Source organism: Hypanus sabinus, chromosome 23 (assembly GCF_030144855.1).
Source record: "Hypanus sabinus isolate sHypSab1 chromosome 23, sHypSab1.hap1, whole genome shotgun sequence".
Taxonomy (NCBI): domain Eukaryota; kingdom Metazoa; phylum Chordata; class Chondrichthyes; order Myliobatiformes; family Dasyatidae; genus Hypanus; species Hypanus sabinus.
The window spans coordinates 11852499-11877034 of record NC_082728.1 but is presented as its reverse complement, the minus strand read 5'-3'; the positions used below and the strand labels follow the sequence as shown (position 1 = coordinate 11877034).

At 44.2% G+C, this 24536-nt stretch overlaps 1 protein-coding gene and 1 long non-coding RNA gene across 8 annotated transcripts in view; both read right to left on the bottom strand.

Moving 5' to 3' along the window:
• The window catches only part of LOC132379974 (uncharacterized), an 89311-nt gene extending 88623 nt beyond the window's left edge, over window positions 1-688 (bottom strand). For all 3 annotated transcript variants that reach the window (XR_009507586.1, XR_009507585.1, XR_009507584.1), the window contains exon 1: window positions 172-688. This is a non-coding gene — a long non-coding RNA (uncharacterized LOC132379974). The remainder of the gene's footprint in view (window positions 1-171) is intronic.
• Window positions 689-3389: 2701 nt separating this feature from the next.
• aatkb (apoptosis-associated tyrosine kinase b) overlaps window positions 3390-24536 on the bottom strand; it is a 327637-nt gene continuing 306490 nt past the window's right edge. For 3 of the 5 annotated variants that reach the window (XM_059948385.1, XM_059948386.1, XM_059948387.1), the window contains 3 exons: window positions 19612-19774; window positions 11300-11527; window positions 3390-4465 (listed from right to left, as the gene is read on the bottom strand). In XM_059948385.1, coding sequence (XP_059804368.1) covers window positions 4437-4465; window positions 11300-11527; window positions 19612-19774 — 420 coding nt within the window. In that variant the 3' untranslated portion in view covers window positions 3390-4436. Of the gene's footprint in view, window positions 4466-11299; window positions 11528-19611; window positions 19775-24362; window positions 24430-24536 lie in introns of those variants that run through there. The other 2 variants (XM_059948388.1, XM_059948389.1) reach the window with 2 other exon arrangements.

The window sequence follows — 24536 nt, the reverse complement described above, 5'->3', positions numbered from 1 at the left end:
CCGGAGGTCATCCAGCTCCTGCTCCGGTTCCCTCACGCAGTCTGTTAGGAGCTGCAGCTGGATGCACTTCTTGCAGGTATCGTTGTCACACATCTTGCAAGAGGAGCACTCCAACATCCTGCCTGACATATTCTCTAGTCTGAACAAAATAAAAGAAAAACAGAAACTTACCGGAACCTACCCTCGCCTCTGCCTGTTTCTGGCCGAAGCCGTCCCACTCCGGCGATGGTCGCTGTATAAGGTGGTCTCCCTGTTAAACCTTGGCGCACTACGTCAAGCGTCTGCGCAGTAGAGCCTCTTTTCCCAGCTCGGTTAAAGAAAAACTACCTTCTCTCAGCGATGCTTCACTCTTCCACTCTCAGCCTCTTGCTTTGTTTGAAAAGTATGTTTACCTTCCACTGTATTAATCTCTTATTTTGTAGTTGAGTTTTTGTTGTAGCAATAGTAGAAATGCATTAAAAAATCAATTTAAAAACAACCTTCAATTCTGCCGAACTCCCGGGTTTTAGATACCTCTGCTCTGACAAGTTTCCTATTATCGACCCTCTTCATACTTTTGAATACCTCATTTAGGTCCCCTGCTCCAAGCTGGCAGGTGATACTGTAGGTTGGGGAACAGTGGGTGGGTAGGGGAGGTAGATGCTGCTTATTTCATGATGCACCATCAATAACTCACACTGAGACGTAAGGCGAGATATTGGCTTTTATTGACTGGAAGAAGGAACCAGGAGTGAGTGTCCATCATACTATGTCCTGGAGACTGAGGCCGAGAGTCAGGCCTCAGATCGCCTTTATACAGGGGCCTGTGGGAGGAGCCACAGGAGCATTCAGCAGGGGGCGTGTCCAGACAGGCACATAGTTCACCACATTTCATCCCTTTCCTCCTCAGCTGGCTTCACCTATCAGATGCCAATTTGTACTCCTTCCCCTCCACCACCCCTACCTTCTTATTCAGGCTTCTGCTCCAGTCCTGATGAGGGGTCTTGGCCAGATACATCAGTTCACTCCCCTGAGCGCGCGTGTCATTCATTGCAGAGAATTTTCCAGTGTATTGTAGGTCATGATCGTTAATTTGGTCTATTTTCATATCAAGGTGATAAGCAGTATCACAAGATTGCTGGATGGCCCACTGGCTATTGTGGCTACAGCATGCACCTCCTCACCTTTCATCGTATCGTAAGACCATGAGACACGGGAGCAGAATTAGGCCATGTGACCCATCGAGTCTGCTCTGCCATTAAATCATGGCTGATTTATTATCCCTCTCAACACAATTTTACCTTTGATACCCTTACTAATCAAAACCTAGTAACCTCCACTTTGCATACATACAGTGACTTGGCCTCTACAGCTGTCTGCGGCAATGACTTCCACAGATTCACCACCTGCTGGTAAAGAATTTCCTCCTGTTCTAAAAGGAAATCCCGAGTCTGTGCCCTCTGGTCCTAGTCTTCCCCCACTGTAAGAAACATCCACTCTGTCTAGGCCTTTCAATATTTGATAGGTTTCAACATTCAATAGATTTCTTCCGGCAAGTGCAGGCTCAGAGCCATCAAAAGCTCCTCATACATTAACCCCTTCGTTTCTGGAATCATTCCCATGAACCTCCTCTGGACCTTCTCCTTTCTTAGAGGAGATTCTTTCGTAGAGAAGGGGTGCAAAATGCTCACAATACTTACTGATAACAACACAGAAAGGGAAACATTCAGTCCAGCAAGTCTGTGCCAGTTCCCGTCTGTTCCAAATCCGTTCTTACATCCTTGTAATGATATATCTTGTGCTCTCTTTTCCCAGGAAAAGGGAAAAAGCCAGGTTTAGTAAGCTTTCATTGCAGCCCAGGCAAACCTCGACCCATTGTAAGTCGGGGGCCAAAGTACCACCCACTGAACCACAGCTGGCTGAGCCAGGGAAGGGTAGTAACATCCCCTGACACTGGATGGTCAGCAGATTTATATGCTGTATTAAGCTCACCCATTGCAACTGGCAGATGTGGAGCAACTATCAGATGAGCACTGACTCCTATAGACTTGGGGCAACTTGAACAGATGTGAAGCAACTCAAGACATGTGCAGTGATTCCGATAGATAAAGAGTTTCTCAGACTGATGTGGAGAGACTCCAACAGATGCAGAGTGATTTTTACAGATGTAGTGGCTCTGACAGAGCCTGGTTTACTCTGTCAGATGTGGAGTGCCTGACAGATGTTGGGTTACTCTAACAGACATGCAGCGACTCTGACAGGCATGGAGTAACTCTGACAGATGTGCAGCTGCCCTGACAGATGTGGACAACTCCAGCCGACATGGCGTTTTTCTGAAAGATGCAGCTGGATCCCAATCTCGGGCCCCAGTAGCAGGGACACCCACGCCTGGAGGAGGGAGTTGGAGCCATCCAGTCATAGAAAAGTACAGCTCAGAAACGGGTCCATCTAGTCCACATTTAAACTGCCTACTCCTATCGACCTGCACTGGGACCACAGCTCTCCATTCCCCTCCCATCCATGAACCGATCCAAACTTGGTTTAAACATTAAAGCTTGCATGCACCACTTGTACTGGCAGCTCGTTCCACATGTGACTAAGTTCCCCTCATGTTAAGTTCCACCCAACCTCAGTGGGAAAAACTCTGCTGGCGATTCAGGAACTGGTTTATCCCCTCTGCTGGCCAATTTCTAAATGGACATTTAATCCATGATCACTACCTCACTACTAATTTTTAAATTTCTGTTTTAGCACTACTTATCTCAGTTTAACTATTTAATATACATATTGAACTCACTGAAATCCAAGCAACACACACAAAATGCTGGTGGAATGCAGCAGGCCAGGCAGCATCTGTAGGAAGAAGTACAGTCGATGTTTTGGGCCGAGACCCTTTGACAGAACTAATGGAAAGAAGAGATAGTAAGAGATTTGAGTAGGGTAGGGGAAGACCTGAAATGATAGGAGAAGACAGGAGGGGGAGGGATAAAGCTAAGAGCTGAAAAGTTGATTGGCAAAAGAGATACGAGGCTGGAGAAGGTGGAGTATCATAGGACGAGAGGCCTCAGAAGAAAGCAAGGGGGAGGGGAGAACCAGAGGAAGATGGAGAACAGGCAAGGATTGACTGTGAGAGGGAAAGAGGAAAAAAAAATCAAAAATTAAAAATTAGGGATGGAGTAAGAAGGGGAGGAGGGGCATTTTTCTCTGTATTTATCATGTATTGCATTGTGCTGCTGCCACAAAGTTAACAAATATCATGAAATATACTGTTGCTATTAAACCTGATTCTGATTCCATACTACTCAATTTTGTGTACCTTTATCAAATCTCCCCTCAATACTCTACATAGTGGAATGGAGAAGGAAGTGACTGAGAGTATGGGGCCATCAGGAGGTAATGCAAAGCAAATATAAGATATCGTAAAAAGTTTATTAGTCTGGTGATTTAAGCCACATGCTGGTAGCTAGATGGAAATAAAACATTGAATCGCAGTAATGACCCGTATTGATCAGTTAACAGAATACTAACAGCTGGAACATTTAAAAAGTTACCCCCGCTTACTGACGTCATGCAACTAGTTAATCACTTTTTTAGAATAGATGTTGCATCTGTTGAGTAATGAGGGCAGAAAGTGCTCGCTTGCATCTTTCTAAAAATTTATAGTGTGACACAATAGCTTAAAGCCATACAGATAGCAACTAACATCGCTCGGAGCTGCACAATTTTTACATCTCTTTGGCAACATTTACAATATATTCATCAGTAGTCTGACTGGTTTTACAAAAAATAGCATAGAGGCTACAGTTTAACTGGCTCTCTACACTATTCAATATCAAATGCAAAGAGGCGGAACACTAAATACTGTGGACTGAATACTCTGAGCATGGTTGATGTGAGATGTGAGCAAGAAAGGGGTTAATAAATACGAATCACCCAAGCACATCCTGCAGGATTCTGAGCATTTGACGAGGAGAAGCAGATGGTGTTATTTGCAAAATGTGGTTCAATATAAACGGAGGCCAAACTGTCTACAGTTCATATACTCTGGAAACCTTCACAGTTGCTCTGCACTTTATACACCAGGGTGCTGGTGACCTGTACGGGATCCTCCAGGTCAGAGATGCCTCCCCCTCTCCGACGTGATCCGACCCATTTGCTTCAGGACAGGGGAGTCAGGTTTACCTGCAGCGACGGCATTGGGATCGAGGAAGTCCGGCCTAACAGGAAGGGGGGGATCCGAACTACAAGGAGGAGAGCGGTGGGCCAAGGGGCAGCTTGGTCACCACCAAGTGTGGAAACGGTGCGTCCGTGCGCGCTGGCGGCTGAAAACGGCGGCCCAGTTGTCCATCAAATCCAAATAAGAGAAGTCACCGAACGAGACATTCATGTGCGGGTCCATTTCTGTCAGATCTTGTCCATTTCAATCAGTAAAACAAACTTCTGTCTGATCCTGCAAGTCATTCCCTTTCACTCCGCTCACCGCTGCCTGGAAGGAATCGGAGAGAGGGAGGATTAGCGTTGCAACTTTCCACAGTATCACCAAAATAACGACGTGTGTTTGTGCAAACCTGCTATCGTTCACAGTGCTTTATAGCTAATGAAATACTTTGTTTACCTGCACGCTCTCTGTAGCTGTTACACTTTACTCTGAATTGTCATTATTTTACCTCGTTCTACCTCAATGCTCTTTGAAATTATTTGATCTATATAAACTACACAAGTCAAGCTTTTCACTGTATCTTGGTAATAATAAACCAATACCAGGTCCTTTAAAGCTCAATGTTTTGGACAAGTACTTGACTACTTTATCATCATCGTCATTATGTGCCATGTCCTATGATGGAGGTGATCGTGGTCTTCCTCTCTTTCCATGACCTTGGTTGTCCTTGGCAAATTCGTTTGCCATTGCTGCCTTCTGGGCAGTGTCTTTACAAGATGGGTGACCCCAGCCGTTATCACTACTCTTCAGAGACTGTCTGCCTGGCAACAGTGGTTTTGTCACATAACCAGAACTTGTGATGTGCACTGGTTGCTCATACGACCATCCACCACCTGCTCCCATGGCTTCACGTGACCCTGATCAGGGGGGTGGGGGCTAAGCAGGGGCTAAGCAGGTGCTACACCTTGCCCAAGGGTGATCTGCAGGCCAGTGGAAGGAGGGAACATCTTCCACCTTTGGTGGAGACTTATCTCCACCCGTCATTCAGATAGACAGATGGACTTGTATGATAAGATGGATTCTTGACCTCACAATGCGATCTTGCATTTTATCGTTTATCTGCGCTGCACTCTTCTGGTAACTGTTACACCTCATTCGGAACTCTGTCATTGTTTACCCTTGTTCTAGCTCAATGCTCTGTGTAATGAACTGATCACAGAAAATCTGCAGATGCTGGAAATCAAAGTGATCACACAGAATACTGGAGGAATTCAGCAGGCCAGTCAGCATCTATGGAAAAAAGTAAACTGTCAACATTTCAGGCTGAGACCCTTCATCAGGACCTAAACCAATAGCAATACTTTCTAAGTGTGAGAAATATAGAGGCCAACTTACACATCGCAAGCTCCAAACAAAGATACCATTATACTGAGAGTGCAATGTCAAAGTAAATTTATTGTCAAAGTAGGCATATTACCATATAGGTCCTTGAAAACTTTTTTTGCAGGCACTTCAAAGTTCAAAGTAAATTTATTATTAAAGTACAGGTATGTCACCTTATACTACCCTGAGATTCATTTTCTTGTGGGCATACACAATAAATTCATAACAGAATAATAACCATAATAGAATCAATGAAAGACTGCACCAACTTGGGTGTTCCACCAGTGTGCAAAAGACACAAGCTGGGCAAATACAAAAAGAAAGAAATAATAGTAATAATTAATAAATAAGCAATAAATATCAAGAACATGAGATAAAGAAGCATTGAAAGTGAGTCCACAGGTTGTGGGAACATTTCAATGATGGGGCAAATGAAGTTGAGTGAGTTATCCCCTCTGGTTCAGGAGCCTGATGGTTGAGAGGTAATAACTATTCTTGAACCTGATGGTGTGAATCCTGAGGCTCCTGTACTTTCTACCTGATGGCAGTAGTGAGAAGAGAACATGTCATTTGCAGGAAAATAAAGAAATACAATACTTTTTTTTGAAAGACAATGCAAGTGTGAAAGAAGACTGTAAATAAAATGGAAGTACTAGGAACATGTGGGGATTTGAGTTGCAGAGTCCTTGAAAGTGAGTCTGCAGGTTGTGGAATCAGCTGAGAGGTCTGGTGAGTGAAATTATGCACACTGATTCAGGAGCCTGATAGTTGAGGAGTAATGACTGTTCCTAAACCTGTTAGTGTAGGACCTTGCGCTCTTGTACCTCCTGCCTGGTTGTAGTAGCAAGAAGAGGGCATGACCTGGATAGAGGGGGGATCTTTGAATGTTGTTTTTTTGTGGCAGTGCTCTATGCAAAGTACTCATGAGTGGGGAGGGCTTTGACTACGATGGACTGGGTTGTATCCACTACTTTGTGTACACTCTTCCAATCCTCAGCATTGGTGTTTCCATACCAGGCCATGACGCCAGCCAGATGCGACTTACAAGAATGTTGTCTAGACTTGATGGACTAAGTTCTGGAGAGAGGTTGAGCACATTAGGGCTGTGCGAAGACCAAAAGGAAGCCACTGACGAAGATCAATTGAGCTGGGTTGCCTTTAGCTCCCTGCACTGGCACAGAGGGTTTCACATTTCAGTGACCACACACAGAAAGCACGCTCAGTCGCCACTTTATTAGGTACACCTGCTCATTAATGCAACTACCTAATCATGCAAAATCTAATGAGCCAATCATGTGCCAGCAACATGGTGCATAAAAGCATGCAGACACAATCGAGACATTAGTTGTTCAAACCAAACACTGAATGGGGAAGCAATGTGATAGAACGTGGAAGAGTACAGCACAGGAACAGGCCATTCAGCCCACAACATTGTGCTGAACCAATTAACTAGGTAATCAAACGGCTAGCGAAACTATTATCTAGGCAATGTTGATGTTTCCATTTTCCTCACATTCATGTGCCTATCTAAATGTCTCCTAAAAGCCTCTAAAGCATCTGCCCCTGGAAATGGTTTCCAGACACCCAACACTTATTTTAAAAAAAACTGGTATTCTTCACCAGTCCACTGTGCTATCCACAACACCAGCCATCTTCATATCATCTGCAAACTTACTAACCCAGCCATCTACATTTTCATTCAGGTCATTGATATACATCACAAACTGCAGAGATCCCAGCACAGATCCCTGTGGAACACCATAAATCACAGACCTCCAGCTAGCAGAAGTCCCTTTGACCTCTAGACCCTGTCTTCTATGGGCAAGCCGGTTCTGAATCCAAGTGGGCAATTCACCATTGATCCCATGCATCTTAATCTTCTGGGTGAGCCGCCCATGAGGGACCTTGTCAAACGCTTTATAAAATCCATGTACTGTAGATGTCATCCACAGCTCTACCTTCATCAATCAAGTTAATAGGACACAAATTCCCGGCACAAAGCCATGCTGCTTCTCCCTAATTAGGCCACGGTTTTCCAAATGCTCATAAACCCAATCCCCAAGAATTCTTTCCAATAACTTCACTACCACTAATACGAGACTTACCAGTCTATAATTTCCAGGATTATCCCTTGTCCCTTTCTTGAACAATGGAACAACAGTAGCTACTCACCAGACCTCCGAGACCTCGCCTATGGCTAGGGAGGACATGAAGATGGTGGTCAAGGCCCCAGCAATCTCTTCATTTGCCTCTCTCAAAATCCTGGGGTATATCCTATCAGGCCTGGTGGACATCCACCTTAACCCACTAAGAGACCCAACACTACCTTCCCCTCTGCCTTGAAATGCCCTCGCACGATAACCCACTTGGCACTTCATTCTCCTCGGTATATACTGATGTAATGCACTCATTGAGGACCTCGTGTATATCCTGTACATCCAAGCAAATATTCCCTCCTTTATCCTTGAGTGATCCTACCCACTTTCTAGTTGAAATTGAAATATCTTTATTGTCATTGCATAGTACAATTTGTCATGCATCAATACAGTGAAAATGAGTTTACAACTCTTGTACTCAATGCTATAAAACAACAAATAAAATGAATAAACAGTTATCTCTTGCTCATGATGTGTAGAATGCCTTGGGATTCTTTAATTCTACTTGCCAAGGACTTGTCATGCCTTCCCCCCGCCCACCCCACCCGGCTTTCTTAATTCCCTTCTTGAGTTCTTTTCTGGCTTCTTTACCCTCCTCAAGGGCTCTGTTTGATTCTAGCTTCCTAAGCTATAAATACTTTTCCTCCTTGTTCTTGACTAAATTCATCACCTCTCTCGACATCTAAGGCTGTCTTACTTTGTCATTGCTGTCCTTCCTTCCTACTGGAACACTCCTGTGCAGATGGTCTTTAAGCACCCTGCACATGTCAGATGTAGACTTACCTAAGAACAGCTGTTTCCAATAAACTCTCCTTAGTTCCTGCCCAATGCTCTCGTAATTTGCTCTGCTCCAATTTTCTCTAATACTCCAAGTGATTTTAACTGTGCATTGATTGTTGATCCCAGTCGGGGTGGTTTCAGCATCTCAGACTGCTGACTTCCTGGGAATTTTCAGGCACAACAAGTCTTCAGAGTTTACAGAAAAAAGTGCAAGAAACAAAAAGGTCAGAGGAGAATGGCCAGACTAGTTCAAGCCGACAGGAAGGTGACAGAAACTCAAATAACCACGTGTTACAACAGTGGTATGTAGTAGAGCTTCACTGAATGTACAGAACATTGAAGTGGACAGGCTACAGCAGCAGAAGATCATGAGCACACACACATGGCGGCCACTTTATTAGGTACAGGAGATACTGTTCCTTGAACAATGCAGTCAAAAACAATATAGCTTGCCTTCTGCCAAGCAAACACTAGGGGGCAGCACCAACTCCAGCTTGGACGCCATGCACACCACCTCCAACACCTCACTCCTGGGCAGCTGTAAACAGGCAAGACCACGGCTTAAGGCCCAATTCTCACCATGACCGAGACGAGCTGCCCCACTATCTGCCAATCATGTGAATCACCACATTAACAGTGTCCAGCAGGGTCTTGCAATCATAAGAGAAGTGACTAAGGTGATCGCTCGCTGTTAGATTGTGAACTGCTTTCACACACCAACTCCTCTGCCGCAGGCAGCAGCACAGTCCGCACGGAGCCCAGCTCCTCCGCCAGTGAGAAACCCACTGATGGGACCCACCTCCAGCACGCAATGTCCAGCAAGGTCTTGTGTTTTAAAAAAAAAACACGTTCATAAAAGACAGTAACATCTCTGGTTGGCCCCGCAGAAGCCACAGCACCTGACCGTACCGCCAACTTCCTGGAACTTCAACAGAATAGGTAGCTGGATAGGAAGGAACGCGGACAACTGGGACTAGCAGGGAGGATTGATGGGGGAGGAGTGCTATTCTGCACTATATTACTCTATAGATCTGTGCTAATTGATATTACGGCTAGGTTTTTACATTTCAAAGTCCAAAGTATATTTATTATAAAAGTACGTGTACTTTATATACAACCTTGAGATTCATCTCTTTACAGGCCAAAAACCAACAAAACCTAATAGAGCATTGAATAATTCTCAGTATTAAGGGAATCAAGCCATGTTGAGTAATTCAGAAAAACATTGTCCAGGTTAAGGGGAACGAAGGGTTATGGGGAAAAGTCAGGAGGGTGGAGATGAGTCCATGGCCAGATCAGCCATGATCTTATTGAATGGCCTACTCCTGCTCCCACTTCTTATGCAAGGTCAACCATAATTTTATTGGTTGCCCCAATGGGCCAAATGGTTCCCTCCTGCTTTTATTGGCTCTGCTCATGAGCTTGTGCAGGAATGCACTGTTAGAAAAATCACTCAAATAACATGAGGTGTGCATATGTGGGGGTGGGGTGTTCACCTTTCAAGATCTCAGGGGAGGCTCTGCGATTAACTTAAATAATAGAACTTTGTACTTACAAAGCAACCTCAAGGTTGTCAGAAGCCTCTCATGAAGAGGTGTCAGGTGAAGAATTAACACTGATAAAATCAAATTAGGTTGGAGCCATATTAAGGATAGTTTTAAAGACGGAGAGGTTTAAAGAAAGAGTTTGCAGATTTGAAAACCTAGGGAGTTGAAGACAGGTCAGTGGTGAAGAATGTGTTTGTGTAAAATGCCAGGATCAAATCCAGTTAAAAGAAATGTACTTGTGGTAAATTTTTAAAACAAAAATGATTCACAAAATTTCAGAGTAATACTCCAAGGGATAGGGTTTCAGTGAACAGAAGTCACACTTCTTTGCAGCAACTACATAGTCATTCCAAGACAATGATGTTTTAGAGTGAGGGGACTCTGGCAGTTGGTTAACTTACCCACATGGCTGGAATACCACAAGACCAGAAAATATCGAGCAGATGGAGATCATTCAGCCCATCGAGTCTGTTCCAGGGCTGATTCATTATCCCTCTCAACTCCACTCTCTTGCCTTTTCCACGTAACCTTTAGTACGTTGAAGAACATATCAAATTCTGCTTTAAATATACCCAGTGACTTGGCCTTCACAGCTGTTCATGGCAATGACTTTTCTGGCTAAAGAAATCCCTCCTCATCTCTGTTCTAAATGATCATTCCTCTATTCTGAGGCTGTGTCCTCTAGAGCTAGACTCCCCCACTATAGGAAACATTCTCACCACATCCAGTCTAGGCCTTTTGATAATTGAAAGTGCGTGCGCGTGCGCACGCACACACACATACCACCCCCACCCCAGCTGGTCTTAGAATGATGCCTGGCTAGTCATTTTAAACAGCTACTCAGAGGTCAGTCAGCATCTATACAGAGGAATTATAAGCCAACATCTCAGGCCCAGATTTCTCATCCATGCTGATAAGGGTCTAGGCTCGAAACATTGCCTCATTATTGCTCTCCATAGATGCTGCCTGACCTGCTGAGTTCCTCCAGCGTTTTGTGTGTGTTTTCTGGATTTCCAGCATCTGCAGAGGGAGAGGAAGCTGGTGAGAAACCACTCGTCTTGGTAAGAATTTTACTGGGCTAAAATATGGAGCACGCATTTATTTTGGGCCGTTTGTATCCTGAAGGCATCTGGAAGCACTTCACAGTGACTAAATTACTTACTGGAATGAGATTACTGTTGCCAAGTCATTGTAACGCACACATTCACCTGTTGTTTTGATTCGGAAGGAATTTCAATTATCCTGAGAATCTCCCACTGAGGCTCAAAGTGGATAGAAAGGGGTTCCCTCCTCACCTCCAGCTGATCCGATGTCTGAATCCGATACTTGTGTAATTGAGAACCTTGAGAGGGTGGCGGGAGAGACGGTGAAACGCGAGAAGCGTGTCTGCTGCACCTGGGCTTGCTCAGGCCCCGTGGGAACAGGGCTGCAGGCAGCTGCGGAGGGTGACAACGTTTCTTCAGCCGCCAGGGACGATTTCACTGACACCAGCGGAAAGTCATCATCCCACTCAAAGCCTCCACCTGCCGCAAAATGAAAGGCAAAGAGGATGGGTGAATCAGTTAACTGTCTTCAAAGGTTTTACCCACCGTATAGAAGCCCTGACCGTCAAACCGTCCAACACGTACAACCGGCTAACAGCTAAGATTTCCACCGCTGTCTGTAAGGAGTTTGTACGTGTTCCCCATGATGGTGTGGGATTCCTCCCACAGTCCAAACTGGTTGGAAGGTTAATTGGTCAGTGTAAATGAATTTGTACATTTTCCCCTTGACTGCCTGAGTTTCCTTGGGTTGTTCCGGTTCCCTCCCACATTCCAAACCAGAATCCGATTTAATATCATCGATATATGTGGTGAAATTTGTTGCTTTGGGGATGGGTGAGTCCTGGGCTGGACGTCCTGCTCACTTAAGGAAGGTGAAGCGTCTCCCGCAGCCTCCTTTCCAGGTGTAGTGATCGCCACAGGACTGTTGTTTGACTTGCCATGCAGGAGGTCACTCGCATACGAACTCTCCTACACTATTGCGCCCATAGCAATGCCTTCAGGTGGCACCCCTGTTCTTACTGAATTTACAGCGTCACGGCACGACTGAGTGTCCAGCAGTATAACTGGGCGGGCAGGCTGGGCTGGCTGGCAGCCAGCTTAGGAGAAGGACAACTCCGATTCCAAACCCGGGTAGACGAGACTCGATAGCCTCGCCAGGTGTCTGTCTCGGAGAAGGAGAACTCTGATACTCTACCTACGGTCACCCCAGGTGTTGCAGCTCACTGCCATTGAACAACGTTCCCCGGTCTAAAGAGTGAAATCGGTCTGCACGCACTGATCCTCACTATATATACACCTACACAGCACAAGTCGGAAGGCAAGTCCTACATCGATGGAGATATTCCCTCCTGATCTTCACAAGCAAAGAACCAGCCACCATCATCACATTGCATTACATAGTAATAAAATCTATAAATGACAGTTATATCATAGTCATAGAGGGTTACAGCACAGAAACAGGCTCCTTGGCCCATCTAGTCTATGCCAAAACGATTTAAACCGCCTACTCTCATTGACCTGTACCAAAACCATATCCCTACTATGCATATACTTATTCGAGCTTCCACTAAATGTTGAAATCGAGCTTGCATGGACCATTTGAGCTGGCAGCTCATTCCACCCTCTCAGGAACCTCTGAGTGAAGAAGATCCCCCTCATGTTCCCCTTAAACTTCTCAACTTTCACCCTTAACTCTTGGCTTCTGGTTGTAATTCCACCCAACCACAGTGGAAAAAGCCTGCTTGCATTTACCCTATCTACACCCCTCATAATTTTACATACCTCTATCTAATCTCCACTCAATGCTCTAAAGACACCTAACCTATCTTTCCTGATAACTGAGGTACTCCAGACCCGGCAACGTCATTGTAAATTTTCTCTGCACTCTTTCAAACTTGTTTACATCTTTCCTGTATGTAGGTGACCAAAACTGCCCACAATACTCCAAATTAGGCCTCACCAATGTCTTATACAACTTCAACATAACATCCCATCTTCTGTACTCAATACATAGATCTTTGAAGGCCAATGTGCCAGAAGCTTTCTTTACGACTCTATCTACCAGTGACATCACTTTCAACAAATTATGTACCTGTATTCCCAGATCCCTTTGATCTACCACACTGCTCAGTTCCCTACCATTCACTGTGTAAGATCTACCCCAGTTGGTCCTGCCAAAGTACAAAACCTCACACTTGTCTGCATTAAATTCCATCTGTCATTTTTCAGCCCATTTTTTTCCAGCTGATGCAGATCCCTCTGCAAGCCATGATAGCCCTTTCACTTTCCACTACAACCCCAGTCGTAGTCTCATCTTCAAATTTGCTGATCCAGTTAACCATATTATCATCCAGATCAGTGAATTAGATGACAAACAACAAAGGACCCAACGCTGATCCCTGCGGCACACCACTAGACACAGGCCTCCAGTCAGAGGCAACCCTCTACTACCACTCTCTGGCTTCTCCACAAAGCCAATATCTAATCCATTTTACTACCTCATCCTGAATGCTGAGCGACTGAACCTTCTTGACCAGCCTCCCATGTAAGGCCTTGTCAAATGCCTTGCTGAAGTCCATGTAGGCAATACCCACTGCCTTACCTTCAGCCACTGTCTTGTTAACTTTTGAAAAATCTATATGATTGATTTGACATGACCTACCATGCACAAGGCCATGCTGACTATCCTTAATCAGTTCATGTCTATCCAAATACTTATATCCAGTTCATAAGAATACCTTCTAACTTTCCCACAACTGATGTCAGACTCATTGGCCCATAATATCCTGGCTTATGTTTAGAGCATTTTTCAAACAGTGGAACAACATTGGCTATCCTCCAATCCTCTGGTACCGCATCTGTCACTAAAGATGTTTAAATATTTCTGCTGGGGCCCCAGCAATTTTTGCACTTGCCTCCTGTAGGATCTGAGGGAAAACCTTGTCAGGCCGTGGGAATTTATCCACCCCGATTTGCCTCAGGGTAGCAAACACCACCTCCTCTACAATCTGTACAGAGTCCATGAAGATGATGCAGTTTTGTCTCACTTCTATAGACTCTATCCGTCTCCCAAATAAATACAAATGCAAAGAATGCAATTAAAATTTCCCCCATCTGTTTGGTCTCCACACATGGATTACCATTCTGATCTTCCAGAGGATCAATTTTGTTCCTTACTCTTAACATATCTGTAGAATCCCTGAGGATCCTCATTCACCTTGTCTGCTAGAACAACTTCTTTTAGCCCTCCTGATGTCTTTCTTCAGTGTTCACTTGCATTTCTTGTACTCCATAAACACCTCATTTGTTCCTACTTTCCTATACCTACTATGCACATCCTTTTTTCTCTTATCCAGGGCCTCAATATCTCTTGAAAGCCAAAGTTCCACGCTCTTGTTATCTTTACCTTTTACTCTGACAGGAACACACAAGCTTTGTACTCTCAATTTTATTTTTTGAAGGTCTCCCACTTACCAAGTACACCTTTGCCAGAAAACAGCCTGTCCCAATCCACACTTGCCAGATCATTTCTGATACCATCAAAACTGGCCTTCCTCCGATTTAGAATCTCAAGCCACGGTCTGGATCTATTTCTTTGGATATTTACTTGAAACTAACGGCACTGCAGATGTCACCTACCCTGTCTCATTCCCTAATAGCAGAATCAGTGCTGCACACTCAGCATGCCTAGTATATATAAAAATAAATTAAATTAGTGCAAAAAGAGAAGGAAAAGGAAACAGAGGAAGTGTTGATGGCTTCATTGTTCATACAGAAATCTGATGACACACGTACGAGTTAGGATTAGGAAGTGGTGGGGGTGCAATGGTGGCGCTCAGAGTGGTGACACTTGCGGGCTGCCCCCAGTACGACCCTGGACTGTGTTGGTTGCTGCTGTGAATGGCACATTTCTCCACATGTTTTGATATTTCGATGTGCATATGACAGGCAAGACTTTTAAAGGTTTTCAGCTCATGCCTTCTGGGAAATAATCATACTCTGTGATTTTGCTTTCTTTGTCTCAACAGAAAAATGCCACCTGCTCAAGACCATAAGATAGAGGAGTAAAATTAGGCCATTCAGTCCATTGAGTCTACCAACCCATGGTTCATTTTCTTTTCATTTCTTAGCCCCAATCTCCCACCTTCTCCCTGTAATCCAATTCCCTTACTAATCAAGAACCTATCAACAAACACAGGAGATTCTGCAGAGACTGGAAATCTTGAGCAACACACACAAAATGCTGGAGGAACTCTGCAAGTCAGGCAGCATCATATGTCTCCACAGCCCAATGTGCCAAAGAATTGAAGAAATTCCTCCTTCTCAGTTCTAAAGGGACATCCCTTTATCCCAATGCTGTGCCCTCAGGTCCCAGACTGCTACAGGAGACACCCTCTTTACGCTCACTCTACCCAGGCCTTTCAGTATCCAGTAGTGCAGTATTACATGATTTCCTGATGAGGGGTCGAGGAGAGCGGGCAAACATGGGAAAGTGTGCCTATGTGTCTCCTGAAGAAAAGCAGTGGTGAGGGTCCCTGGATTCACAGGAGGACAGGCACCATCATTGATAGGTAGGTAGGCCTCTGTTAATCTCGATAGACCATGGATTTGCACCTTGGAAATCCAGGGTGCAAGCCTGGGCAAGGATTTTTTTTAATGGAAGACCAGCAGTTGTCCAAGCTGTAAGTCTCCCCTCTCCATGCCACGGATGTTGTGGATTAGAACCCATGCAGCTTGGCACCAGTGTTGTCGCAGAGCAACGTGTGGTTAAGTGCCTTGCTCAAGGTCACACACGCAAGCCTCAGCCAAGGCTTGAACTAGCAACCTTCAGATCACTAGACAAATGCCTTAACCACTTGGCCATGCACCAACATCATTGGTAGTACCTACATAAAGAAGGCAATATCCATAGATCCCCACCACCTGGGGCCATACCATCTTCTCCTGGGCAGGAAGTGCAGAACCCTAAAGTGGGTTCAAGAACAGCTGCTTCCCTTCAACCATCTGGTTTCTTGAACCATCCAGCACAGCCCGAGTCACCGCCTCAGTACACCAACACGATGAACACTTTGCATTACTACAATGGACCCTTCTTGTGTTCTAATTACGTTCTTTTTTTGGTAAAATTTGTATATATAATTTGTGTTTTTTCTTGCGAATGTTGAGTATTTGCCTCTGCGAGTGAGTTTATCATTGCATCTGAGGGTACAGGTACCTGTGCAGATGACAATAAACTTCATATTCTGCCTTCTGCCCCCTTCCTCTCCAGTCCTGGTGAAGGATCTCGGCCTGAAAAGTGGTCTCAGCTTGAAATGTTGACTCTTTATTCTTCTCCATAAATACTGCTTATCTTACACAAAATGCTGGAGGAACTCCACAGCATTTATGGAAAAGAGTACACAGTTGAACTTGCTGGCTGAGACCCTGAAGAAGTCGCTCTTTTTCACAGATGCTGCCTGACCTGCTGAGTTCCTCCAGCATTTTGTGTGTGTGGCTCAGATTTCCATCGGCTGCAGAGTTCCTCGTGATAATGAGCAGAATAAGGTCTGGAATGTCAGTGGAAATGCGGGTGAGAGAATGCATTGCTTTGCTGGTGCAAATGTGGGTTCAAATTAATGTGAATTTACAAAGTACTCAGTGTGTCTGATGATGCATGGATTTTCACTATAATGCAATTCCGGAGATGCTACAGCTGTTCTGAAACACAGACAGAACGTAGAACAGTACAGCAAGGACATAATGTTGTATTTAACTAATTAAACCAGTTACTTTTAACTCATTGAATTTCTCTTCCCCACGCTTTGAACAAATCCCTTGCTTCTCTGCACTTTCTATCTCCTCTGACAGTGCACTGCCGGATCACAGTTCTCTGTGTTTAAAAAAATATATATATATCTTGCTCCCCACCCCCCCATCTTTTACTAGGCATTTCAATCCTGGGATCCTGGGCTGTCTGAGCCTCATGTAGATATATAAACTTCTACCAAATCTCCCCTCAGCTTCTTCACCTCGAGAGAAAGCAGTTCCATCTTATCTAACCTCTCTTTATAGCACAGGGGCCCATGAACTTGGATGGGGAAAAAAAATACATTTTTATTTTCACTAGCTCTACATGACATTTAGCATTTCCTCCAGTTATGAACGTAGGCAGCAAACCACAACAGTGTTAGCCGAACCTGTGACTTTGTCACCTGTAGAAATCACAGGTATTTTCATATCACATTACAGTCGTTACAACGCTTCACCAGACTGCCAAAGGGATTCATGGCATTAAAAAGCAGGCTGTTGTTGCTATTTCTTCTTCTCATGGATTTCCATAGCATTTTTATGAGGCCCGGTTGCTATTAAACACACTTCAGTATACAGTAGATGGAAAACATGCAAGGAGCCGGGTGGATTCGAACTCAGAACCATTGGGCTCAAAGTCCAGTGCTGACGCCACTACACCACCAGCTGGCTATTAAAAAGGTTTAAAAACCCCGTTATAGCGCACGCCCTCCAAACCAGGCAGCATCCTAGTAAGCCTCCAATGCCTTCACATCCTTCCTATAATGAGGTGACTAGAATTGAACACAATACTCTTAGATGTGGCCTAACCAGACTTTTATAAAGCTGTGACTTAACATAAAGTTTGAGATTGTTTAATGTCATTTCCTCTACAAGTGTAGAGGAAAATGAAATAATTGTTACTCTGGATCTGATGCAAAACAACAAAACCACAATAAGAACACAATGATAAAAACACAATAAATATAAATACATAAGGTGTTGATCAGCCTCATTGCTTGGGGAAAGTCACTGTTTTTGAGTCTGGTGGTCCTGGTGTGGATGCTACATCGCCCCCTCCTGGAGCGGGACCAATGGTGGGTGGGTGGGATCCTTCATGATGGGACTGGCCTTTTAGTGGTTGAGAGGTAATGAACAGTATTATGGTCCCACTGCCATGGGCAGGGGGCAGAAATCCAGGCAGTGCTGCCGCTGGTAAAGTTGCCTCCTTAGAGTACCAAAGACCTTGGGTCCAAAGCTAACCTCTCTGGGGTTGAACCTGGATGTTTAGAGATGAAGGGAGTGGGAGACAGGGGAAAGGGTGTCAGAGCTTTTTGATGACTCAAGTATTTAATTTTTCTTTGATTCCCTTCGGATGCTCCAGTTTCCTGCCACGTCCCAAAAGACACGCAGGTTAACTGGGAAGTGTAAATTGTCCCCGGTGTGTGGGTGACTGGTAGAACTGGTGTGGGGGGGGGGAGTTGATCAGGATGGTGGGAGGTTAAAGAGCAGTCCTTGTAGGATTAGAGTAGATGGGTGCTTGGTGGTCAGACCGGACTCGATGGGCCAAAGGGCCTGTTTCTGTGCTGCATGTCTGTGGAAGTCGCTGGCCGTAAGAAAGGCAGAGACAAAGACCATTTTCAAGAGGAAACAGGTTGTCTCCTAAGAGAGGGCAGCCTGCAGATTGTGCAGAAATCATGCAAATACAAAAAAATTAATAAATGCCATGGTGCCTGAGGTCCCACAGGATTCCCTTACAGCCCAGATTAGCGGTACAGATCTCTTAGTTAAAGGAATAATGAAGTGCTTTTCTGATGTCAAAAGAGGGGAATTTTGAGAAAGCATGACTTGGAATCTAAGTTGGAATGTAAAATTCCCCACTGTCACTTGTTGTTGAAGGGGTGCCCACAGGTACTTTGAATAACTTGCTGTAAAAAGCATATTATTGTAAGTGGGTGGAACAAAAAGACAGGTTCAGATTTTCAGTCAAACGATACTTTTGTGCAGGGGAGTTGGATAATACAACTGTAAACAGAGAAGTGAGAAACCATATAATATATAAAACATAATCTTTTTCTGTGCTGCAACAGACACAAAATGCCAGAGGAACTCAGCAGGCCAGGGGAGTAAACAGTCAGCCTTTTGGGCTGAGACTGTTCATCAGGACAAAGCAGCATCTCGGCCCAAAACTTTGAGTGCTTATTCTCCTCCATAGATGCTGCCTGACCTGCTGGGTGAGTTCCTCCAGCATTTTGTATATATTGCTCAAAATTTCCAGCATCTGCAGAAGATATGCCTGCGGAGCAGACGTGCAAAGGTGTCCAGGGTTTAGTTGGGTATTGAACCCTGTATGGTGTAGATGACCATTTTAGACGAAATCCCCAAATTAAACACTGTATCAGACTGTCAGCACTTAGCTGGCAGAGGATGGTCGGTGATGGAGAGGGCCGAGGTTCGGGAATAAGGGCTGAGGTTCATTGTAATCTGGACGCACTGACCTCTGCGATGTGTCCCCAACTGTGTGGTTTACGAGGCGGCCTGCTAGCGCAAGATTATTACAGCGCCAGCGATCTGGGTTCAATTCCTGCTGCTGTCTGTCAGGGGTTTTTATGTTCTCCCTGTGGCCATGTGTGTTTCCCCCAGGTGCTCCGCTTTCCCAAAGACGTACGGGTTAATTAGTAATTGGGCAGAGAGGGCTCACTGGGCTGGAAGGGCCTGTTAACGAGCTGTTTCTCTAAATAGATTTTAAAAAACACTTCAGTGACCCTGCAATGACACACACAGACGAGGTACATTACTTTCTTCAGCGAAGCCTCTGTGTGAAGAATCACTGGATCGGTTCTGTCTCTCTGTTGCCACGGAAACACAGCAGCTCTTCTCTTGTGAGTGGTGAGGCGGGTGCTGATGAGTGGGGTCAACATCCGGAATATTCTGCTCACTTAGTTCACCTGTTGGGCTCTCCTGGAAATGAAACGTACAGGCGTTTAAATGCGTCTGTCCAAGTCAACGTATTGTCAAAGTGTGTCCACTTCACCAGGTGCAGGAGTGGTCTCCTGCTGCTGTGGCCCGTCCACTTCAAGATTCAACATGTTATGTGTTCAGAGATGCTTTGCTGTTGTAACGTGTGGTCATTTGAGTTACTGTCGGCTTCCAGTCAGTTTGGCCATTGTTCTCATTAACGAGGTGTTTTCACCCACAGAACCGCTGCTCACTCTGATTTTTTGTTTTTCACACCATTTTCTGTAAGCTCTAGATACCATTGTGTGTGAAAATCCCAGGAGATCAGCGGTTTCTGAGATAACCAAACCACTCTCTCTGGCACCAACACTCATTCCACAGCTAAAATCACTTTTCTTCCCCATTCTGACATTTGGTCTGAACAACAACTGAACCTCTTGACCGTGTCTGCACGCTTTTATGCATTGAGTTGCTGCGGTGTGATAGGTTGATTAGATATTTACGTTAACAAGCAGGTGTATAGATAAAGTGGCCACTGACTGTATGTCAGATTCATTTTCCTGCAGGTGTTCACAGAAAAATAAAGAAATACAATAGAATTTATGAAAATCTATACATAAACAAGTACTGAAAAACCACCAACGTCCAAAAGACAACTAGAGTGCAAAATATATTGAAACACAAACAAAACGATGGAGGAACTCAGCAGGTCAGGCAAACTCGATGGAGAGAAGGAAATGGTCAAAGTTTTGGGTTGAGACCCATCATCAGAACTAATGTGCTATTCTGGATTTCCAGCATCTGCACAATCTCTTCTGCATATGATTTGCAAAATGCTCACTATTGTTGTGGTACCAATGGTATCCCTTCTAACAAGGGTCCTTTCTCAGCCCAAATCATCAACTGTTCATTCACCTCCACAGACGTTGCCTGAATTGCTGAGTAGGTTGGATTAGTGGTTGAAGCAAGTCGAGCTGTTTCACGGTTTTTGGCTCCATATCTAAGAATGGACGCGCTAGCATTAGAGAGGGTCCAGAGGAGGTTTACAAAAATGATTTCGGGAATGAAAGGTTTCATGTCTGATGAGAGTTTGTTGGCTCCTGGACTGTAATTGCTAGAGTTTAGAAGAATTGTGGGGTGGGGGGGGGATCTCATTGGAACTTATTGAAATGCCTAGACAGTGTGGACATGGAGAGGATGCTTCCTATAGTAGGGGAGTCTAAGAACAGAGGACAGAGCCTCAGAATTGAAGGATTTGCTTTTTTAGTTCTTGGAACAGAGATGAGGAGAAATTTCTTTGGCTGGAAGGTAGTGAAATATGGAATTCATTGCCACAGATGATTGTGGAGGCCAAGCCATTGGGTATATTTAAAGTGGAGACAGATTAGTTCCTGATTAGTTAAGGGTGTCAAAGATTATGGGGAGAAGGCAGGAGAATGAGGTTGCAAGTCAAAACAAAATAGCTGTGATGGAATGGTGGAGCAGACTCAATGGGTTGAATGGCCAAATTCTGCTCCTAGTCTTGGTCTTATTTAATTGTGCAAAGGGTTAATAACACCGATGAGCAGGGCTAAAGGGCACTGTATCTGCACTTTTCATTTGTTGCCTTACTAAGTCCAATCTACAAATATGAACATTGGGAGCCAATGGTGCATACTTACAACATACTGCATTAGATATTCAGCAGCCATAACTTTAACCTTGCCATTAGCAGTATGTGTAGGCAATAAATACTGCAATCAATTTAGACCACACTGAAAGTGTTAGCCCAAGTCGTACTGAATCCTTTCGTCAATTAAATCATGAAATGGAATATGATGGCAGCACATTTGTAGATGTTACAAATAGACAACAATAATTTATTAATGCTCATTAACAATTGTACCGATTATTTAATGCTACTCTGCCAACTCGGGATTCAAATGAGAAGACACCAAGGTTTTGTGTACTTGCTGAAACACGGAGAGAGTCACTCAAAACGTTAAACTGGATGTGGGCATCAGTCTGAGGACACAATTCATAAGATGGTTCGGTTTATGTTTGCATAGATTTAGACAGTGAATTTGCCAGGGATTAAAAGATTCCTCTCCAAGATAGTTTCTGCACATGTGAACCATAAGACGCTTTCACAACAAAACCAGAGTTGAGCAAATCTATGAACACTTCTCACCAAGATAGACTTTTATTTTTGTTCTAATTGTGCTCATAAGAATTGTGTGTTTAATATTTTTTTGTGAATGCTGCTTATCTGATGCTGTATGCCTGTGATGTTGTTCATTGTACCTACTTGTGCAGATCACAATAAATTCATCTTTACCTTTGACCCTCTGATGCATCCATTTTGCCAGATTAACCAATAATAGTGAAGATGGTGCTATAGCCTCAGCAGACACTTTATCAGGTACACTGTGCACCTGCTCATTAATGCAAATATCTAATCCGCCAATCATGTGGCAGCAGTAACTCAATGCACAAAGGCATGTAGTCATGATCAAGAAGTTCAGTTGTTGTTCAGACAAAACATCAGAAATTGGGAGAAATGTGACCTAGGTGACTCTGACTGTGGAACGATTGTTGGTGCCAGATGGGGTGGTTTGAGTATTTCAGAAACTGCTGATCTCCTGGGATTTTCAAGCACAACATTCCCTAGAGTTTACAGAGAATGGTACAAAAATAAAACAAAAAAAAAAGACATCCAGTGAGCAGCAGTTCTGCAGGTGAATAACCCTTGTTAGTGTGAGAGGTGAGAGGAGAATGGCCAGACTGGTTTAAGTTGACAGCAAGGTGACAGTAACTCAGATATCCATACGTTACAACAGTGGTGTGCAGAAGAACATCTCTGAACACACAACACACCGAACCTTAACGTGGATGGGCTACAGCCGCAGAAGACCACGAACATACATTCAGTGGTCGCTTTATTAGGTACAGAAGGTACCCAATAAAATTGCTACTGAGTGTATTTCGTTCCTCCAATGGAGGCTCCAAAGGGTAGATGGATAGGGAAGCAGCCAATGGAGTTTGACATGGGCAAGGTGGGAGGTAATGATTCTAAAGAGCAGCAAGGTCCTTTAGTCCCAGACATCTCAACCTTCCTGAAATGCATACTAAATAACTTGAAAGATTTTGCTTCTAGGATTGTACTGGTCCTCCAGACTGCAGGAGAATGAGAAGAGATTTGATATAGTTGTACAAAATTGTGAGGGATTTAGATGGGTGAACATATGCAGTCTTTTCTGCCTCGGGCTGGGTGAGACCGGAGGTTTAGTGTGAAAGTTGAAATGTTTGAGGAGAATGAGGGAAAACCTCTACACTATTTCAGATTTGGATATATTAATCACATAGTCGTAGAAAGGTACAGCGTAGAAACATGCCCTTTGATCCAGTTAATCTGTACCAGATCATTTAAACTGCTTATTCCCATCAATCTGCACCTGGACCATGGCTCTCCATACCCCTACCATCTATGTACCTGTCCAAACTTCTCTTACATATTGAAATTGAGCTCACATGCACCACTTGTGCTGGCAGCTCATTCCACTCTCTCATGACCCTCTGAGTGAAGGAGTTTCCCCTCACGTTCCCCTTAAAGTTTTCACCTTTCACCCTTAACCCATGAACTCCAGTTGTAGAAAAAGCCTGCATGTATTATCTCTATCTATACCTCTCATAATTTTTGTACACTATCAAATCTCCCCTCAATCTTCTACATTCCAAGGAATAAAATCCCAACCTAGTCAATCTTTCCTTATAACTCAGGTCCTCCAGTCCTGACAACATCATTGTAAATTTTCTCCGTACTCTTTCAAACTTGTTTACATCTTTCCTGTATGTAGGTGACCAAAACTGTCCACAACACTCCAAGTTAGGTCTCAATAACGTCTTGTACAACTTCAACATTACATCCCATCTCCTATACTCAACACTTTGACTTAATGAAAGCCAATGTCTTTTTTTTTTCACCCTATGTACATTGAAACACACAGTGAAATGTATCGCACCTAACGATGTGCTGGGGGCAGCCCACAAGCGTCGCCACGCATTCCGGTGCCAATATATCACGCCCAGAGTGCTAGGCAGAACAACACAAGCAGTAACAACACCTTACTGCCCTATTGTTCTGTATATTATTATTCATTGTAATGCCTGCACTGTTTTGTGCACTTTATGCAGTCCTGGGTAGGTCTGCAGTCTAGTGTAGTTTTTCTGTGTTGTTTTTTTGTGTAGTTCAGTCTAGTTTTTGTACTGTCATGTAACACCATGGTCCTGAAAAAATGTTGTCTCAGTTTTACTATGTACTATACCAGCAGTTAAGGTCGAAATGACAATAAAAGTGACTCGACTTGAGGTGCAAGTGTTGAACGTGCTGCCAGCAGAAGTGGTGGATGTGGGTTTAGTTGGAACAGTTAAGAGAAGTTTGAATAGGTACTTTGTTGAGAGAAGTATGAAGGACTGTGGTGTGAGTGCAGATAGATGGGACTAGGAAGACAAGTCTGCCATGTACTAGATGGGCCAAAGGGCCTGTTTTTGTTCTGTAGTGAATTGTGACTCTATGATCCCAGCTGGAGAACTTCCTGACAGCTGCTTACCTTCTTTTCCAAGTTTGTCCCTGGTTACACGTGAAGTCGTGGTGAAATGGTAGTCGGACGCAGCAGCTTCTACAGGGTCAACCAAAGGTCTTTTTTTAAACACACTTCTCATGATTGCGAGACCCTGCTGGACATTAAGGACTTAAAGAACTGCAGGTCTGCTCCAGCAGCGAGTC